The sequence below is a fragment of the Lipotes vexillifer genome, unplaced genomic scaffold, assembly GCF_000442215.2.
Source record: "Lipotes vexillifer unplaced genomic scaffold, Lipotes_vexillifer_v1.1 scaffold128, whole genome shotgun sequence".
Lineage (NCBI taxonomy): Eukaryota > Metazoa > Chordata > Mammalia > Artiodactyla > Lipotidae > Lipotes > Lipotes vexillifer.
This window is the reverse complement of record NW_006797837.1, coordinates 1,030,523-1,045,827: the sequence shown is the minus strand read 5'-3', so window position 1 is coordinate 1,045,827 and position 15,305 is coordinate 1,030,523. Positions and strand designations below refer to the sequence as shown.

At 44.8% G+C, this 15,305-nt stretch overlaps 1 protein-coding gene across 2 annotated transcripts in view; it reads left to right on the top strand.

Moving 5' to 3' along the window:
- The window catches only part of CALN1 (calneuron 1), a 467,864-nt gene that overhangs the window by 30,127 nt on the left and 422,432 nt on the right, over positions 1–15,305 (top strand). Inside the window, exon 1 of one of the 2 annotated variants that reach the window (XM_007469910.1) lies at positions 98–253. The exons of the other annotated variant lie outside the window; for it this stretch is intronic. Within the exon in view, the coding sequence (XP_007469972.1) occupies positions 131–253 (123 nt within the window). The 5' untranslated portion in view covers positions 98–130. Of the gene's footprint in view, positions 1–97; positions 254–15,305 lie in introns of those variants that run through there. 2 annotated transcript variants of the gene reach the window in all.

Genomic DNA, 15,305 nt, shown 5'->3' with positions numbered 1-15,305 from the left:
TTGAGTAGATTACCACCAGCACTGTGCAGCCGGTAAGTTTCTGTCAACTCCTTGCAGAATCTCAGCGTCTCTGCTGACGTTCCCTTGGTGTACTCACAAATCTCTCTGAGAACATCGCCCTGGACCCCCGATGCGGCTGCCTGAGCAACCTGGAGAGGGGAAGCCTGAGAATGAGGAAAAGGGGGGCAGAGGAGCCCCCGGAGGGGGAGAGGAGCCGCGGAGGACCCGGGCCCCCGACTTCCCCACTTGGCAAGTCTTCCCCCCCAAACCCCCGGAGAAACGAGCTTTCTTGAATGTTTGCTCAGGACTTGATTGTGTTCAGCCTGCAGGTAGGGGGTGGCGTGGGGGCTGGAAGCCTTTGTGCTGAGTGTCTGGGGACAGGACACCTGGGAGGGGTCCCAAGGGGATGCGCGTCCCAGCTGGGCCAGAGATTTGACGATCTGTCTCGAGCCTGACAGCTATCCATTGATTTTATCTGAGATACGTGCAGCGGCAAGGGGATGGGTTTGAAAGCCGACTCTATTATGGACTGATGAGCTTGGAGGGGGCTGTTAAAAAAAAAAAAAGCAACAGATGCCATTTATAGTGTGTGTACTCTGTGGTGGCATGGAAGCAGGATCTCTGCATAGATAATTTCAATTCATCCTCACAATAACCCCATACGGGTGTTATTAACCCCATTTTTTACAGGAGAACAGTAAGACAACCAGTGAACAACGTCACATAGACCGGATCAAGCAGGCAAAGGTCAGCCCAGGACTCCTACCCATGTCTCTGAACCCAAAAACTTGTTCCTAACCATTGGACTCCCCTGCCTCTCCCCCGATTATGGGTGAGAAGGTCAGCTCAGGGGGGAGGGTTTGTACGTGTTCTAAGTCACAGGCTTCTGTGGGTTTGATCCTACTCCCTTTCTTTTCCTTGGAGACATTCATGGCTGTAAAAACTCAAAAGAGGAATTTCAACTCTGGGTGGTTTTGTATAGAAAGAAATTTTGATCTGTGTGAAGCTGACATCGAGGATTTGGTCTGGGTGAGTCCTTTAAACGGGTATGCTCTGCAGTGGTCTCCCCAAGGCTGTTTGGAATGGGATCCCCAGCCCCTTCTGTCACCAGCTCCTAGTGGGGGCCACGAGTGTTTATGGTGGGGACCGTGAGTTCAGGGTTAGGCTTCTGGGGGAATAAAGGAAGTGGACATATTTCTGATGACTAGAGCTCCTGATCTGCAGCAATTTCTCTCCAGAGTTGGGGGCTGGACAGCAGGGACCAGCACAGGTTGCTGTAAGACTCTATCCAGAACCTTCTCCAATACAACTCATTGTTTGGGAAGTCAAGGTGGGAGCTGATGGGACCTTTGGCCAAGCGTGTGCTGACCTACGGGGTGAGCCATTCTCATTGACTCTGAGGGAAGGTCTGGAAGAGGGCAACGTGAAGCTGAAATGACATATACTGAAGGCAGGCTCAGAGGGAGATTCTGCTCAGGAAAGCTGGTCAGGGGTCCGAGGACGACCTGGCCTGGGCCTCCGCAGCCCAGAGAGGAGCCCCAGCAGGAGGCATAGTCCAGTCCAGGGATGAAATCCCTGTTTGGTTTCTTCTCAGTCTGGAATAAGTGACAGCATCCTGGGCACTTGCCCTGGAAGGGAAGGAGGGAAGGACTGGGGCAGAGAAACGGTTCTGCATGTCCTATGGGGTCTGTGGCAAATGACAGATGTGGCTGATGCTACAGAGGATAAGGAGAGTTGCCCACCTTAGTGGATGAGAAGATATCATGCAGCAAACAGAAAAAGAAGTCCAGTGGAGTCAGAAACCCTTTTTTACTCAACATACTCCCATATTAAAAAATATTTCCCTATTTGTTCCTGTGACTTTGGGATTTAGAGTTTTGGGGCCAGAACTGTGATGAGTATGAGTCAGGCAGTTTAGTTTCCCTCATTTCTGGGGGCGGCAGTAGCCCAAGAGGAATGAATCTGCTTCTCCCAAGCCATCAGCTTCTCCGTGGGGGAGAACATGAACTCCTCTTGGACCCCAGGGCTGAGGGTCTCTAGGCTCCTGGCTTGTTCTCATCACACATTCACAGTCATACCCACACACCAACAGACATAACACTTTTGCTTACTCCTTCCTTGGGGGAAGACACACATTTCTCAAAGATTTCTTTGTGCAGTGCACAGAGAGAGACAGCTAAAAGGAGGAGGGGTGAGATGGGGCCAAGGAATGAAGTTCCATGGTCACAGTCTCTGCACCGGGGCTTGGATGTGGAGGGGAAAGGGAAAAGAGACCACCTGGAACGTGTTTTGTGTAACTTTCCATCAGCGAATTCTTGCAGAGTAGAGAAGGTTGCATCCCTGTCCTCCGGTTCCTTAGCTGGGAGCCTCCTTCAGATAACACATGGGTGTTGAGTACTGGGACTAGTTTACAGAGCATCAGGGGCCTCAGTCCTTAAACACCGTGGGTCCAGGTGGTTGTGCCTGGTATGGGCAGGGTGGGCAAAATTATAAAGTCAGGAGGAGTCTCCTCCACGTGTCCCATCTTCCTGCCCCAGGTCATTTTCGCATCTCCTGGTACCAATTTGGTTCCTAGTAACAGAAGTCCAGTAGAAGTCGCCTAAGTGAAAAGAGAAATATCTAACATCGTAACACAAGATCCCAGGCACTGGTGGAGGGCGGGAGAAGGTATGTCAGAAAATCCAAAGCCTCAGGGAAGTGAAAGACCCAAGAAAGCTGTTTCTTTCTGCCTGTCTATGTCTGTCTGGTTTCTCTGTCCATATATAATAAAAATTATCGCTATCAAGTTTCTGCCAATTTGGCAGTCAGCCTCAACTGGGAATTAGTATGGTCCTAATTCCAAAGTCCCTGGGGAACAGCCTCATAGCTGCCCACTCCTGATCAAATCAAGTGTCCAGGGGATGAGGGCAGAGAGTATGAACGTGGTTGCTTCTGCCATAGATATGTGGGTGGAAACGGTGGAGAGACAATGAGAAGTGGGGCAGCTCCTCACCCCAGTTCCTTCAGATATTGGTTTTGTATTCCATTCCTGAAGTTGGTCAGCTACTCACGAGGGGCAGGTAAGGTGCTTGTTATTCATACTCTAAGTTGGAGCCTTTCAAAGAAGGTGGTCCCCAGGAGACGCAGAGGAGTGGGACAAAAGCAGTGGGGTAGATGAAGCTGGCTGGGGGCACCGCAGTGGCCTGTGGAGAGAGACCTCATGCAGAGGCAGGGACTGGAGAGGTAGGACCCTCTAGCCTCCTCCCAGCCCATTCTCCTGCCTGTCAGTCTGGAAGATTACAGAATTCCGCAGAATGTCTATTCCTATGTCTTTGCCAAGGTGTGGCCAGGCTTTCTCTTGATGGGTCTGGAGATGGCCTGTAGCTGGGGACCTTCCTTCTCTTCTACTCTGAAGAGTCTTGCAAGGGCCCATAGCAGTGGAGCCCTGCTTCTCTCGGGCCCACCAAGGTGCTGACTCCTTGGGCTGGAGGCTTGAAAGGTTGCTCTTCCCGTTTTGTCCAGACTCTGAGACCTGGAACTCTTTTGACCAGGTCTGGAGCTGACTCATGAATGGTCAGTAGGCCAGGAGACCAACTGGAAGAGAGTCACCAAGGACAGAGAGATACCCAGGTAGCTTCAGAAAACCACAGCTAGTAATCAATCCCACTACCATGGTGCTGCTCCAACCCAGCCCAAAGGAAGCTTTTCTAATATGGGGAGAAATGGATGTGCACTATTGATACCTGAGCTAAAAATAGCCCATGTTCCAAACAAAGTGTTTTTTAGTATTTTGACATGAAAACGTGTAGACAAAGCAAGGATTTAGAATGCATGACTCATTAAATTGCTGACTCTGAAAGCAGTGGAAATTCAAAGGGAATTTTTCTCTCCCTATTACTCCCTCCCACCCCTGCTCTGAATAGCTTATAAAGAGAGTTTCTACATAAACAGGACCCATAAACTCCTCCATGATTTAAGGTCCTGAGCAGTGAGAGGCAGAACGAACTCAAGTTTTATTGCCTGGTTACTAAGTTGGCTTCCCTAGTTAGGTTGGAATCATCAACCAGAGCCCCCCCCTGGTCTGCCCACATCCTAATTTCTCCTCCTCGTGTCCCTAACAGGTGTCCAGGGGATTCCATGGCCCCACCACGGCCACTGCTCCTCCCTCCCCACAATGCCCAGCTCTGTTGGACCCCAGCAGCATTCATGTCACCAGCCCTAGTGAGGATGTTTCATCACTGAGCATTAGCTCTGGGGGCTACATCCTCAGGGAGAGCACACACCATATGGTTCTGTAGAAGGATGCAGGAGTGGGCACCTCCATCAACTCACTGGGAGCCTCGGGTTCTTTCTCAGGTTGAATGCAAGGGTTGGGTCTCATCAGTGATGTTCATTTTTGTTTGTTTTTTTTCCCTCACAAAACCTTCCCAAAATATGTTTTCTGGGGAATCCCAGTATGTAAGGCAAAAAAAAAAAAAAAAAAAAAAAAAAAAAGACCCATTCTGGCTGGAGCAAGGTTTGTGTGCGTTTGGGAGAATGGGGAGGTACTTCAGGGCCTGAGATGAACAGTGAGACCTTTCACTTGGAGAGACTATTGGTCGACCTTCATAGCATGGTTCCTAGAAAGTTGTGTAAAAAATCTCACCAAAAAAAAAAAAAAAAAAAAAAAAAAAAAAGAGAAGACCCATTCTGGCTGGAGCAAGGTTTGTGTGCGTTTGGGAGAATGGGGAGGTACTTCAGGGCCTGAGATGAACAGTGAGACCTTTCACTTGGAGAGACTATTGGTCGACCTTCATAGCATGGTTCCTAGAAAGTTGTGTAAAAAATCTCACCTCTGACCTCTCCTTGCTGTCATCCCCTGCTTTCCTTCCATGCTCCTTGAATATCTTAGTGCTGGTTCTGTCTCACATCTGCCCAGAGTCCTGATGTCACGTGAGGAAGCTAGAACCGCGTGGATGACAAGGCAACATTTCCACCTCATGTTCCTTCAGATTCCACTCACAGAAATCACACTGCAATACTCCCCTCTTTAACAACCTCCTTGATGGTGTTTACCACTGTTATTCCTATTTCAGGCTATAGAGCATACTGAGAGAAAATCTTACATGGATATGGGACATGGGTAGGTGATACTCATAGCCTTCAACGCCAGCTGGTCTTCAGTGGGACTCAGAGGTCCTGCTAGAGACCAGGTCTCCTCCCCATGTTCCACCGTGACTGTTTCACCCACTACCCACTCATCTAAGAATGATGCTACTTGCTCATTCCCAAATAAAACAAAGGCCCCAGGAGGAAACTTCTCAACTTCCTGAGCACCTGTCTGTCACCTTTTCTGCATCCAAGCTCATCTTTGCCCCTCCCTGCCCATCACAGTGGAGGAGGACGCCTATCACCAGGTCAAGGACCACCTGCCACCTGTGCCCAGGCATCTGTTCCCTGCCACCCTCTCTTCAGGGACCTTATTCCATCAGTTGTACCTCCTCGGTTATTCTTCAACCTCTTTCTTCTTCCCCTAAGCATAAACATTCGTTCCGATGTCACTTATCTTTTAAAAAAAAAAGGCTGATATGAACTTTAAAAAAATGTTCTTCAAACTTCTTGAAAAAATTGCCTATACTTGTTCTCTTTCTCCACCTTTCATTTCCTTCTCAGCCTTCACTTGCTGTGATCTAGCCTCTGCCCCCCATCCGTCCACTGATCGTGTTCTGGGGGGAACAAGGGATAGTGTTAGAGCAGAAGGACCAATGCCAAGGAGTGAGCAGTTCAAAATTTAGCTCATCATCAAAATTTATCTGGTGAGTTTACAAAATCTGTATGTTGTGGGCTCTACCTACTAAACCAGGAGATTTTCAACTAGGACCTGGAAATCTGGTGACCCCGATTTCCTTCTCCCTGGGACCTTCACCAACAGCCCAGCAGGTCCCCAGAAGAACTGGGAGGGTCTCTGCTGAGACAGTGTCACATCAGCGACTGTACTTTGCCCTCTTTTGTTACGATGGCCAACTATTTTCCCTTTCCCTTTCTCTATCCGTTCCAGCCATCCAACTTGAATTTCAAATGATCTCAGCTAAGAAACTTTTAATCATTTCTTTCATTCTCCTGGAGATTGACCCTGTCTCTTAGAAATCTTCCTTTCAGGACCTATTTACTTCCTTTCTGATTCTTCTAATACAACATGTTCCAAGGTGATGATCCTCAGAACATCAATGTTAATAAATATCCCTCCTCTAAAAGTGCCTCATGGTTGGTAAAATTCAGGTGATGCTCCATACTATATCTACCTGTTAGAGAATATCAATGCGTATTAATATCTTAGCGATGTCGTACAGCAAAGAAAAGGTTTATCTTGGCTTAGCTCAGCTTTTCCAAAAACACTTTGAGCCTGGAACACTGGGTATGAGTAAATATGTGTGTATGTGTGTGTGTAAAAGCCAAGAAATCACCTGCTAAGTGTTTATTTCCTCTCCCTAGGACACGCCTAGTTCTGTGCAAATGATACATAACTGATATACCCTGGGCCCAGGGAATGCTAGCACCCATATTCAACCAAACACCATTAATTGGTGTGTCAGGATTTGTGCTGGGTGTTGGGAATTCAGAGACAAATAATCCCTTTCCTCTTACAGTTTATAAGTTCATGGAAAAGATGGATTAATACTCACCATAGAGTTTATGTGTTAGGGTAAATTCATGCACAGGGTGTGCCTTGGAACATGTCACACACGTGCGCGCACACACACACACACACACACACACACACACACCAGGCAGTTGTACGGCTCCAGGGCACACCATTCAATTATAAAACAAGAATACAATGTGAATGTCACCCCCCTGAAGTTGTGCAGTATACCTAGAATAAATAAACCTATATCCACCTAAATATTCATAGTTTGTTCTCACTGATATGGTCACATTACCCTGCAAGATTTTTTTCACTCAACAATTTATTACCAACATCCTTTTCTGTTGTACTCTGATTGATTTCACCAGTCCCCTCTTGATGGCTGTTTAGGCTGCTGTTTTGGGTCTCACAAGCAGTGCTGCAATGAGCATCTCTATCTATTTATCCTTATGAACTTGTGCAAATATATCTAAATATAAATTTTCTAGAAGTGAAATTTCTGGGTCAGAAAGTATACACTTTTTTTTTTTTTCCTTTTGCTAGATTTGCCAAATTGCTCTCCAGAATTCGGAACCAATTTACCTAAGGGAAGGGCTTCTGAGGACAGGGGACACTGGAGTGGAGGGGAAGGAGGCAAGAGAGGAGAAGGGCTTGAAAGGTGATAATTAATGGAGCAGTGTCTCTTAGAAAGCCAGGGGGCATGGGATCAAGAACACAGTCTTCACGAAGAAAAAATTCTACGCGCACAGCCGAAGTGTAAATTCTGGACTCCATAGAAAATGTTACAAATGATCTTAGCTGAGAAATTCTGATCACTCTTGCACGCTCCTGGAGATTCTCTAACTCAAGTCTCTTCAAAATCCTCCTTTCAGCCAGGATCCATTATTTCCTGCATGATTCTTCTAAGAAAACATACCACATTTTAAAAAAATTTAATTTCTATTTTATATTGGAGTATAGTTGATTTACAATGTTGTGTTAGTTTCAGGTATACAGCTAAGTGATTCAGTTATACATATACATACATCCGTTCTTTTTCAGATTCCTTTCCCATAATATTATGGGAAATATTATGGGTTAATACAGAATATTGAGTAGAGTTCCCTGTGTTGTACAGTAGGTCCTTGCTGATTATCTATTTTATATACAGTAGTATCTATTTTATATACAGTAGTATCAATTTTATATACAGTAGTATATCTATTTTATATACAGTAGTATATTAGTAGTAAACTCCTAATTTATCCCTCCCCCCTCACGTTTCCCCTTTAGTAACCATAAGTTTGTTTTCAAAGCCTGTGAGTCTGTTTCTGTTTTGTAAATAAGTTCATTTGTATCCTTTTTTAAAAAAAGATTCCACATATAAGTGATAGCATATGTTATTTGTCTGGTTTACTTCACCTAGTATGATCGTATCTAGGTCCATCCATGTTGCTGCAAATAGCATTATTATTTTATGTGAAACACGCCACAAATTGATGGTTAATATTTTTATTAATAAGTATTCCTCTAAAGGTGCTCCATGGTCAGTAACCCAGTTGGCCCCTAGGAACCTGATTTCTTTGGAAGAGCTTTGGGTATCAGGATGCTATGTGCCTATCTTCCTGGCATTTGCATGGGGGATGCAGCAATGGACCAGAGCATGTCTGGCATCATAGGATAAACAGGGTACACGTTCATGCGATGTACTTTTCACCTCATGGCAGGTAATCTAAGACAGCTTAATATTAAAACAAAGCTTGGTATGTTCTGGTGCAAGATACTAGTTTTTAAGACAAAAATCTTGGGCTTCAAAACTGGGTCCTTGCTTGCAGTGGGATGTTTTGGGCTATGACCCCGTCATTCTCTATCATCAGAAGCCCTTTTATGGAAAACTTGAGAATCCCTGGGCCAGACCAAATTCATGTAGCACACTCCCTGTGTTTGTATCAAATTTTAATTTGAGCATTTTGCTCCTATCTGGAAAGTGGGGCAGGGGGAGGGGGAGACAGTGAAATCCATGCCCTGACAGACTTGCTATCAGCAGAAGACTGTAGAAAACAGCACTTTCCCTCAGGGTTCAGTCAGTCCTCCCCATCGTAGAGCTCAAAGGGGACTGGAGGGACACAGAGGCCCCGCAGGCCTGTCCCACCAGATGTCCCTTCCCCAGTCTCTCCCACCGGAGCCACATCCAGCTCTCTACCCATGGTCCACATGTGGCCATTGCAGGAACCTTTTCCCCTTGGACCTCTGGGTTCTTCTTAGTCCAGCTACTACTGCTTTGCAATAAACCACCCCAAACTTAATGCCATAAACCAACAAACGTCTTATGCTCTTGGGATCTCTGGGTCAGGAGTTCAGTGGGGATGGCTTATCTCTGCTCTGTGATGTCCGGTGCCTCTATTGGAAAGACTCCATGGCCAGGGGCTGGAATCGTTTGGTGACTCATATGTTTGGTGCCTGAGCTGGGCTGGCTGAAGGAGCAGCTCAGCTGGGAGTATCTACATATGACTTCTCCACATGGCTTGTCCTTCTCGCAGCATGGCCTCTGGCTTCTATGACAAGCATCTAGGGATGAGCCTTCCAAGAGCACCAGCTGGGGCCTGGTTGGCCTTTTATGACTTGGCCTTGTAAGCATCCCTTCTGGCATATTCTGGCAGTCAAAGCCGTCCAGATCCTCCTAGATTCAGGGGGTAGAGGCATAGAGAGCACACATCATCAGTGGCGAGGAGATTCAATTTGGGGACCACATTGTAAAAAGCCCACAGTTTTCCTTCATGGATCCTGGATCGTTATGCTACTTGTTCCCAGTGATGTACCTCTTTCAGCATCTTCTGGATTCCTGCCGGGTGGCATGGAAGAATAAGAATCTGCGTGGCGGGGAGTCAAGATACCCACGATCCTGTGGATAACTCAGAACATTATTATGTTAGAAAAGCATTTGTCTGTCTTTGACTTATCCTAACCTGGTGTGTGCCAGACTCCAGAAGGAGTAAAGGACAGGGCAGAAAGAGCCACGTTGGCAAATAGAGGAAGTTTCGCCGCATGGGCAGAGACATTAACCAGGACAGGATTTCAGGGAAATCGATAAAATATGTTCCAGGAGAGAGAGTGGCCAGTCCATGTCATGATACAAGTGGTCCATTCCACAACTCTAGGGGTCACTCAGGGTGTCATTAATCGGGCCCAGGTCACACAGAGCTTTGATGGGACTTACTTAAAGAAAACGAGTAGCTGGTACCACTGTGCTGCTGTTGGCCGAATATCTGTCTCATTCCCTTAGCAGGGTCATCTCCTCATATTACATTTGGGGGAAACAGGTGGGCCTTCAGTATGTACGTGAGTCAATCCACCTGTAGCTGATTCTGGTTACCTGCCCCCATCTAAGGGCTTAGCACCATCTCAGCCCCATTGCTGCTTCCCTTCCAGTACACACCTGGGACTCTGGGGCCTCCGTGTTTTCTCAGTAAGCAGCAGCTACCAAGTCATCAGCCCCTGGAGGGGTGGTGCTGGTGCAAGGGCGCGATTTCCTTTGCCTTCTCTCAGTTCCCCACCCGGCCATCATCACACAGCAGATGGATATAAATCACAGATTTCACTGAAGGCTTGGGAGTAACCAGAGTAGGGAAAACTTACCATCTACAAAGAAATCTTCTTAGAGTCAGAAAAAGTAGAAGTATTTTTAGAGGGGCTTTTCGTGCGTGCATCCCTTTGGCAGTCTGGTGAAGATGTGAATTATGTTTTTATTTATTTTTATTTATTTAATTAATTAATTTATTCATTTATTTTGCGGTACGTGGGCCTCTCACTGTTGTGGCCTCTCCCGTTGTGGAGCACAGGCTCCGGATGTGCAGGCTCAGGGGCCATGGCTCACAGGCCCAGCCGCTCCGCGGCATGTGGGATCTTCCCAGACCGGGGCACGAACCCGTGTCCCCTGCATCGGCAGGCGGACTCTCAACCGCTGCGCCACCAGGGAAGCCCCACAGTGTTATTCTTATTACCTACTGCCAGGGTGGATTGAGTTCTATGGCTTGTCCCTGCGGGGGAGGAAGTCAGAGGGAGCTGGGTCCCCTGTAGTCGGGGAACGGGTTTCCTAAAAAGAGATGGCGACTTGCCCAGAGAAGCCCTGAAGAAAGAAGCCAGGAAACAGGGCTAAGAAATGCACCAGACAGGGGTCCTGGGGGACTCTCACCATTGGCGGCCTGAGGATAGAATCAAAGGGCCCATGAATTTGGATGAGAAAGAATATACCTTTATTTTCATCAGTCTCTAAATGGAATCTAGCATTTCCTTCAATTACGAATGCAGGCCACATGGTGCAATGGAATTAGCAGTACTGTGATTTTGCCGCTAATATTTTCCTACCACGTTACAGTTGTCAGAATTATCTCCCCATGTTGTTTACACTTAGGACTACAGTATTTCAAAATTATGATTGCTATTACACCCACTGTCAGATCTTATTATTTAATGCACCAACAAGGAAGTGCAAGTATTATTACATCACACATTTGTTTTGTCTAATAATTGTGACACTGTACTTAAAAATAATTGATTTCCTTTACTGTTCCCTTGATTATTCTATTTCATGCTTTTAAAAACATAATTCAGGGCTTCCCTGGTGGCGCAGTGGTTGGGAGTTCGCCTGCCGATGCAGGGGACACGGGTTCGTGCCCCGGTCCGGGAAGATCCCACATGCCGCAGAGCGGCTGGGCCCGTGAGCCATGGCCACTGGGCCTGCGCATCCGGAGCCTGTGCTCCGCAACGGGAGAGGCCACAACAGTGAGAGGCCCGCGTACCGCAAGAAAAAAAAAAAACACCCACAAATTAATCTCAAAAAAAAAATGAATGTCCCTCAATTGGGATTTGTCTGCTGCTTTTCTCATGATTAGGCTGGGGTTATGGGATTGGGGAAGAAGACGACAGAAGTCAAGTGCCATTTTCATCACATCATACCAAGGGTGCATAATATCAACATGTCTAATCGACGTTGACGTTGACCCTGATCACCTGGCTGAGGTGTGTTTGTCAGGATTCTTCACTCCAAAGTTACTAATTTTTCCCTTTTCCATACTGTACTCTTTGGAAGGAAGCTGCTATACACAGGCTACACAAGAAACGAGGAGTTATGCTACATCTCCATGAAGGCAGAGTATCTACATTAATTATTTGGAATTATTCTGTACAGGAGATTTTTTCTCTTTTTCCCCATTTATTTATTTATGCAATCATGCATTTATTTAGTATGGACTCATGGGTATTTATTTCATATTTTAGGTAGAGATGCAATACAGCTTTCTTTTGTTGCTCAAATGGTTGTAGCCTTAGCCACTGGGAGCTCTTGGCTCCTGTGTTTTGAACACTTTCTTACTTCCTTACACTACAGGATGCTCCAGGCTCATCTTGTGTATTTCCTGACCCAGTTTCCTGGCCTGGTTTCTTTTATTAGAGAATGGTGTTGGAAACCAAGGTCTGAGCCCTAGGCCTGCTTGTTGCTACTGAAGCATTGTTGCTTCTAGGCCCTCTCAGCTAACAGAGCAAGAAAAAATATATGTAGGTATTAACCTATGTATATACACATATCTATACATATTTCTATATGTAACATCTGTAGCTATATCAAGCTAAATATAGCTCTATACTGATGTCTCCAACGCTACTCCATTACCACATGGATCCTTCTACCAGCCTTCCCTTTCTTACCTCTAACCTCCCAATCCAACAGAGAGAAATCTAACTCCTATCATCCACCACCCATTTACTTAATTGTTTAACTGCGCTAACATGTATTGCAGTATCAGAACTGTTAACATGTACACCTGTGGGAAACAATTTTATCAACTAAAATGCTTTATAGCACCTTTGCCTTTAGTTTTCCAAATTCCACTCATTTCCAAAGTTACTTGTGTCAGCACTCCTCCCTTCAGTGAGGTTGCTTCATACATGTGTAATACAAATTGATTTGTCACATTCTGCGTTCCATCCTGGATATCTACTGACCTCCTGATTTCTTAACGTTGCATACATTAAGTTTCACTCTTTGTGCTGAAGTGATTTTGACAAGTGCATATTGTCATGTATCCACAATGACAGTATCATACGGAATAGTTTTGCTGCCCTAAAAATACCCTGAGCTTCACCTAGTCAGTCTTCCTCCTTGATTTCTGAACTTCTGCAACCAGTGATCTTTTCTATATCTACAGTTTTGCCTTTCCAGAATGTCAAATAATTGGAACCATACAGTATGTAGCCTTTTTAGATTGGCTCCTTTGATTTACAAATATCCATTTAAGATCCATCTATGTCTTTTTGTGGCTTGGTATCTCATTTCTTTTTACTGCTGAATAATATTCCATTTTATAGATGCACCACAGTTTATTCACCTATTGAAGGGCATCTTTGTTGCTTCTGATGCTTTGGTGATTATGAATAAAGCTGCTATAAATCTATATATTATATATTTACATTTGTACTATAAATATATTTACAAGTAAATATAATGCTATAAAACAGTATGCAGATTTTTTGTGGACATCAGGTTTCAAATTAGTTGGCTAAATACCTAGAAGCATGATTGCTGTATGGTATGCTAAGACTATGCTTAGCTTCGTAAGAAGTTTCCCAACTGTCTTCCAAGGTGGCTGTACCATATTTGTATTACACCAGCAAGGAAGAAAATTCCTTTTGCTTCATATTTTTGATAGCAATTGGTATTGTCATTTTTGGTTTTAGCCATTCTGATAGGCGTGTAGTGTTATCTCATTGTTGTATTAAATTTGCATTTCCTGATGACATATGATTTGGAGCATCTTTTCATATGCTTGTTTGCCATCTGTATATTTCCTTTGGTGAGGTGTCTGTTCACATATTTTCCCCATATATTTCATTGGGTTGTTTGCTCCTTTTATTGTTGAGTTTCAAGATTTCTTTGTATATTTTGTCTATAAGTCCTTTATCAGATACATGTTTTTCAGATACTTTTCCCCAATTTGTTGTTTTGTCTTTTCATTCTCTTAGCAGTATCTTTTGCAGAGCAGAAGATTTTGATCTTAATAAAATTCAGCTTACCAAGTTTTTCTTTCATGGATCATGCTTTTGGTGCTTTACCTGAAAGCTCATTACCAAACACAAGATCATCTAGATTTTCTCCTAGAAATTTTATAGTTGCGCATTTTGCATTTAGGCCTGTGATCCATTTGAATTAATTTTTATGAAAGGTGTAATTTCTGTGTCTAGGTTCTTTTTTTTTTTTTTTTTTGCATATGGATCTCCAGTTGTTCCAGCTCTATTTGTTGAAATCAACATATGCTTTCATTCTCCTTGTGATCTTCTGGTCTCCTAGGAGGGAATATGCATGCGTGCACACATTTGCAAATACCCCACAAGGACAATCAATAATTCCCAGAGATAGTTCAGGATAAGTCCATATAAAATAAGAAAACTATTTTATTAAGGGTAACATAATCTGCAAACTGTCCCCTGCCCATAATGGAGAAAGCATTTTGCCTCCTTCTTTCTCTAAGTCATTCTCAGGGATGCAATTATGCACAAGAAATGCGGATTATGTGATGATCATGGTACAACAGGGTCAACCTGCTCTATATTCCCACCCTTAGCTACACTATGGATTGGAAATTAGCTATGAATTCACTGCTGTTTCTCTAGACTGGGCAGGACTCAATGTTTATATAGGACTTTTCTCCTCAGTATAAAGACTACCTCCACCCCTTCCCAGAACAACCCCCAGGAGGTGTGAATAAAGATGTGTGTTTGCAGCTACACAAGGACCTTCTGTGCCAGCTGCAGGGGACAAAAGTGGAGACAGTATCATATAGGTCCTGCTCTCCAGGGCTCACATTCTAACCAAAAATAGACCTGAGTTTTAAAAGCAGTGATGAGAACAGTCACCAAGTAGTCATTTTTCTGACTGCCTGCCCCTCACTTTTGAGGAACCTAAGCTCCCCCAAATCTCCAGAGGTGTTTCTCACATGCCTGTGTACCTGACGGTTGACATATTTCTATTTTCATCATCTTTCATCATCATGGTGATACCTCCTCTCCTGTGAACCTCTGGTGCCTGATAGGAAAGTTTCTATTGCTGATCCTTGTGGATGTGGCCAGGGCTGGGACATGACTGGACCATGCCCGTGGACTTCAATCAGCTAGAGGGTTTGTCACCAACACGTACAGTATTGATTCAACTTAGAGTCCTTCCGAGAGGCTTGGGGTTTTTTTTGTTTTGTGTTGTGTATTGCCTATACATTACAGTGATCCCCCCCGCCCCCATCCTTGATTTAAAAAAATTTTAACAGCACATCTCTATGTGTGAGTTTCTTCTTATTAATTTTGCCAGCAACATGTGATCTACTTTGATCTTCATCCTTATTTTTTAATCAGTTCAAAAATTATTTTTTAACATCTTTATTGGAGTATAATTGCTTTACAATGGTATGTTAGTTTCAGCTTCACAACAAAATGAATCAGTTATACATATACATATGTTCCCATATCTCTTCCCGCTTGCGTCTCCCTCCCTCCCACCCTCCCTATCCCACCCCTCCAGGCGGTCACAAAGCACCGAGCTGATCTCCCTGTGCTATGTGGCTGCTTCCCACTAGCTATCTACCTTACGTTTGGTAATGTATATATGTCCATGCCTCTCTCGCGCTTTGTCACAGTTTACCCTTCCCCCTCCCCATATCCTCAAGTCCATTCTCTAGTA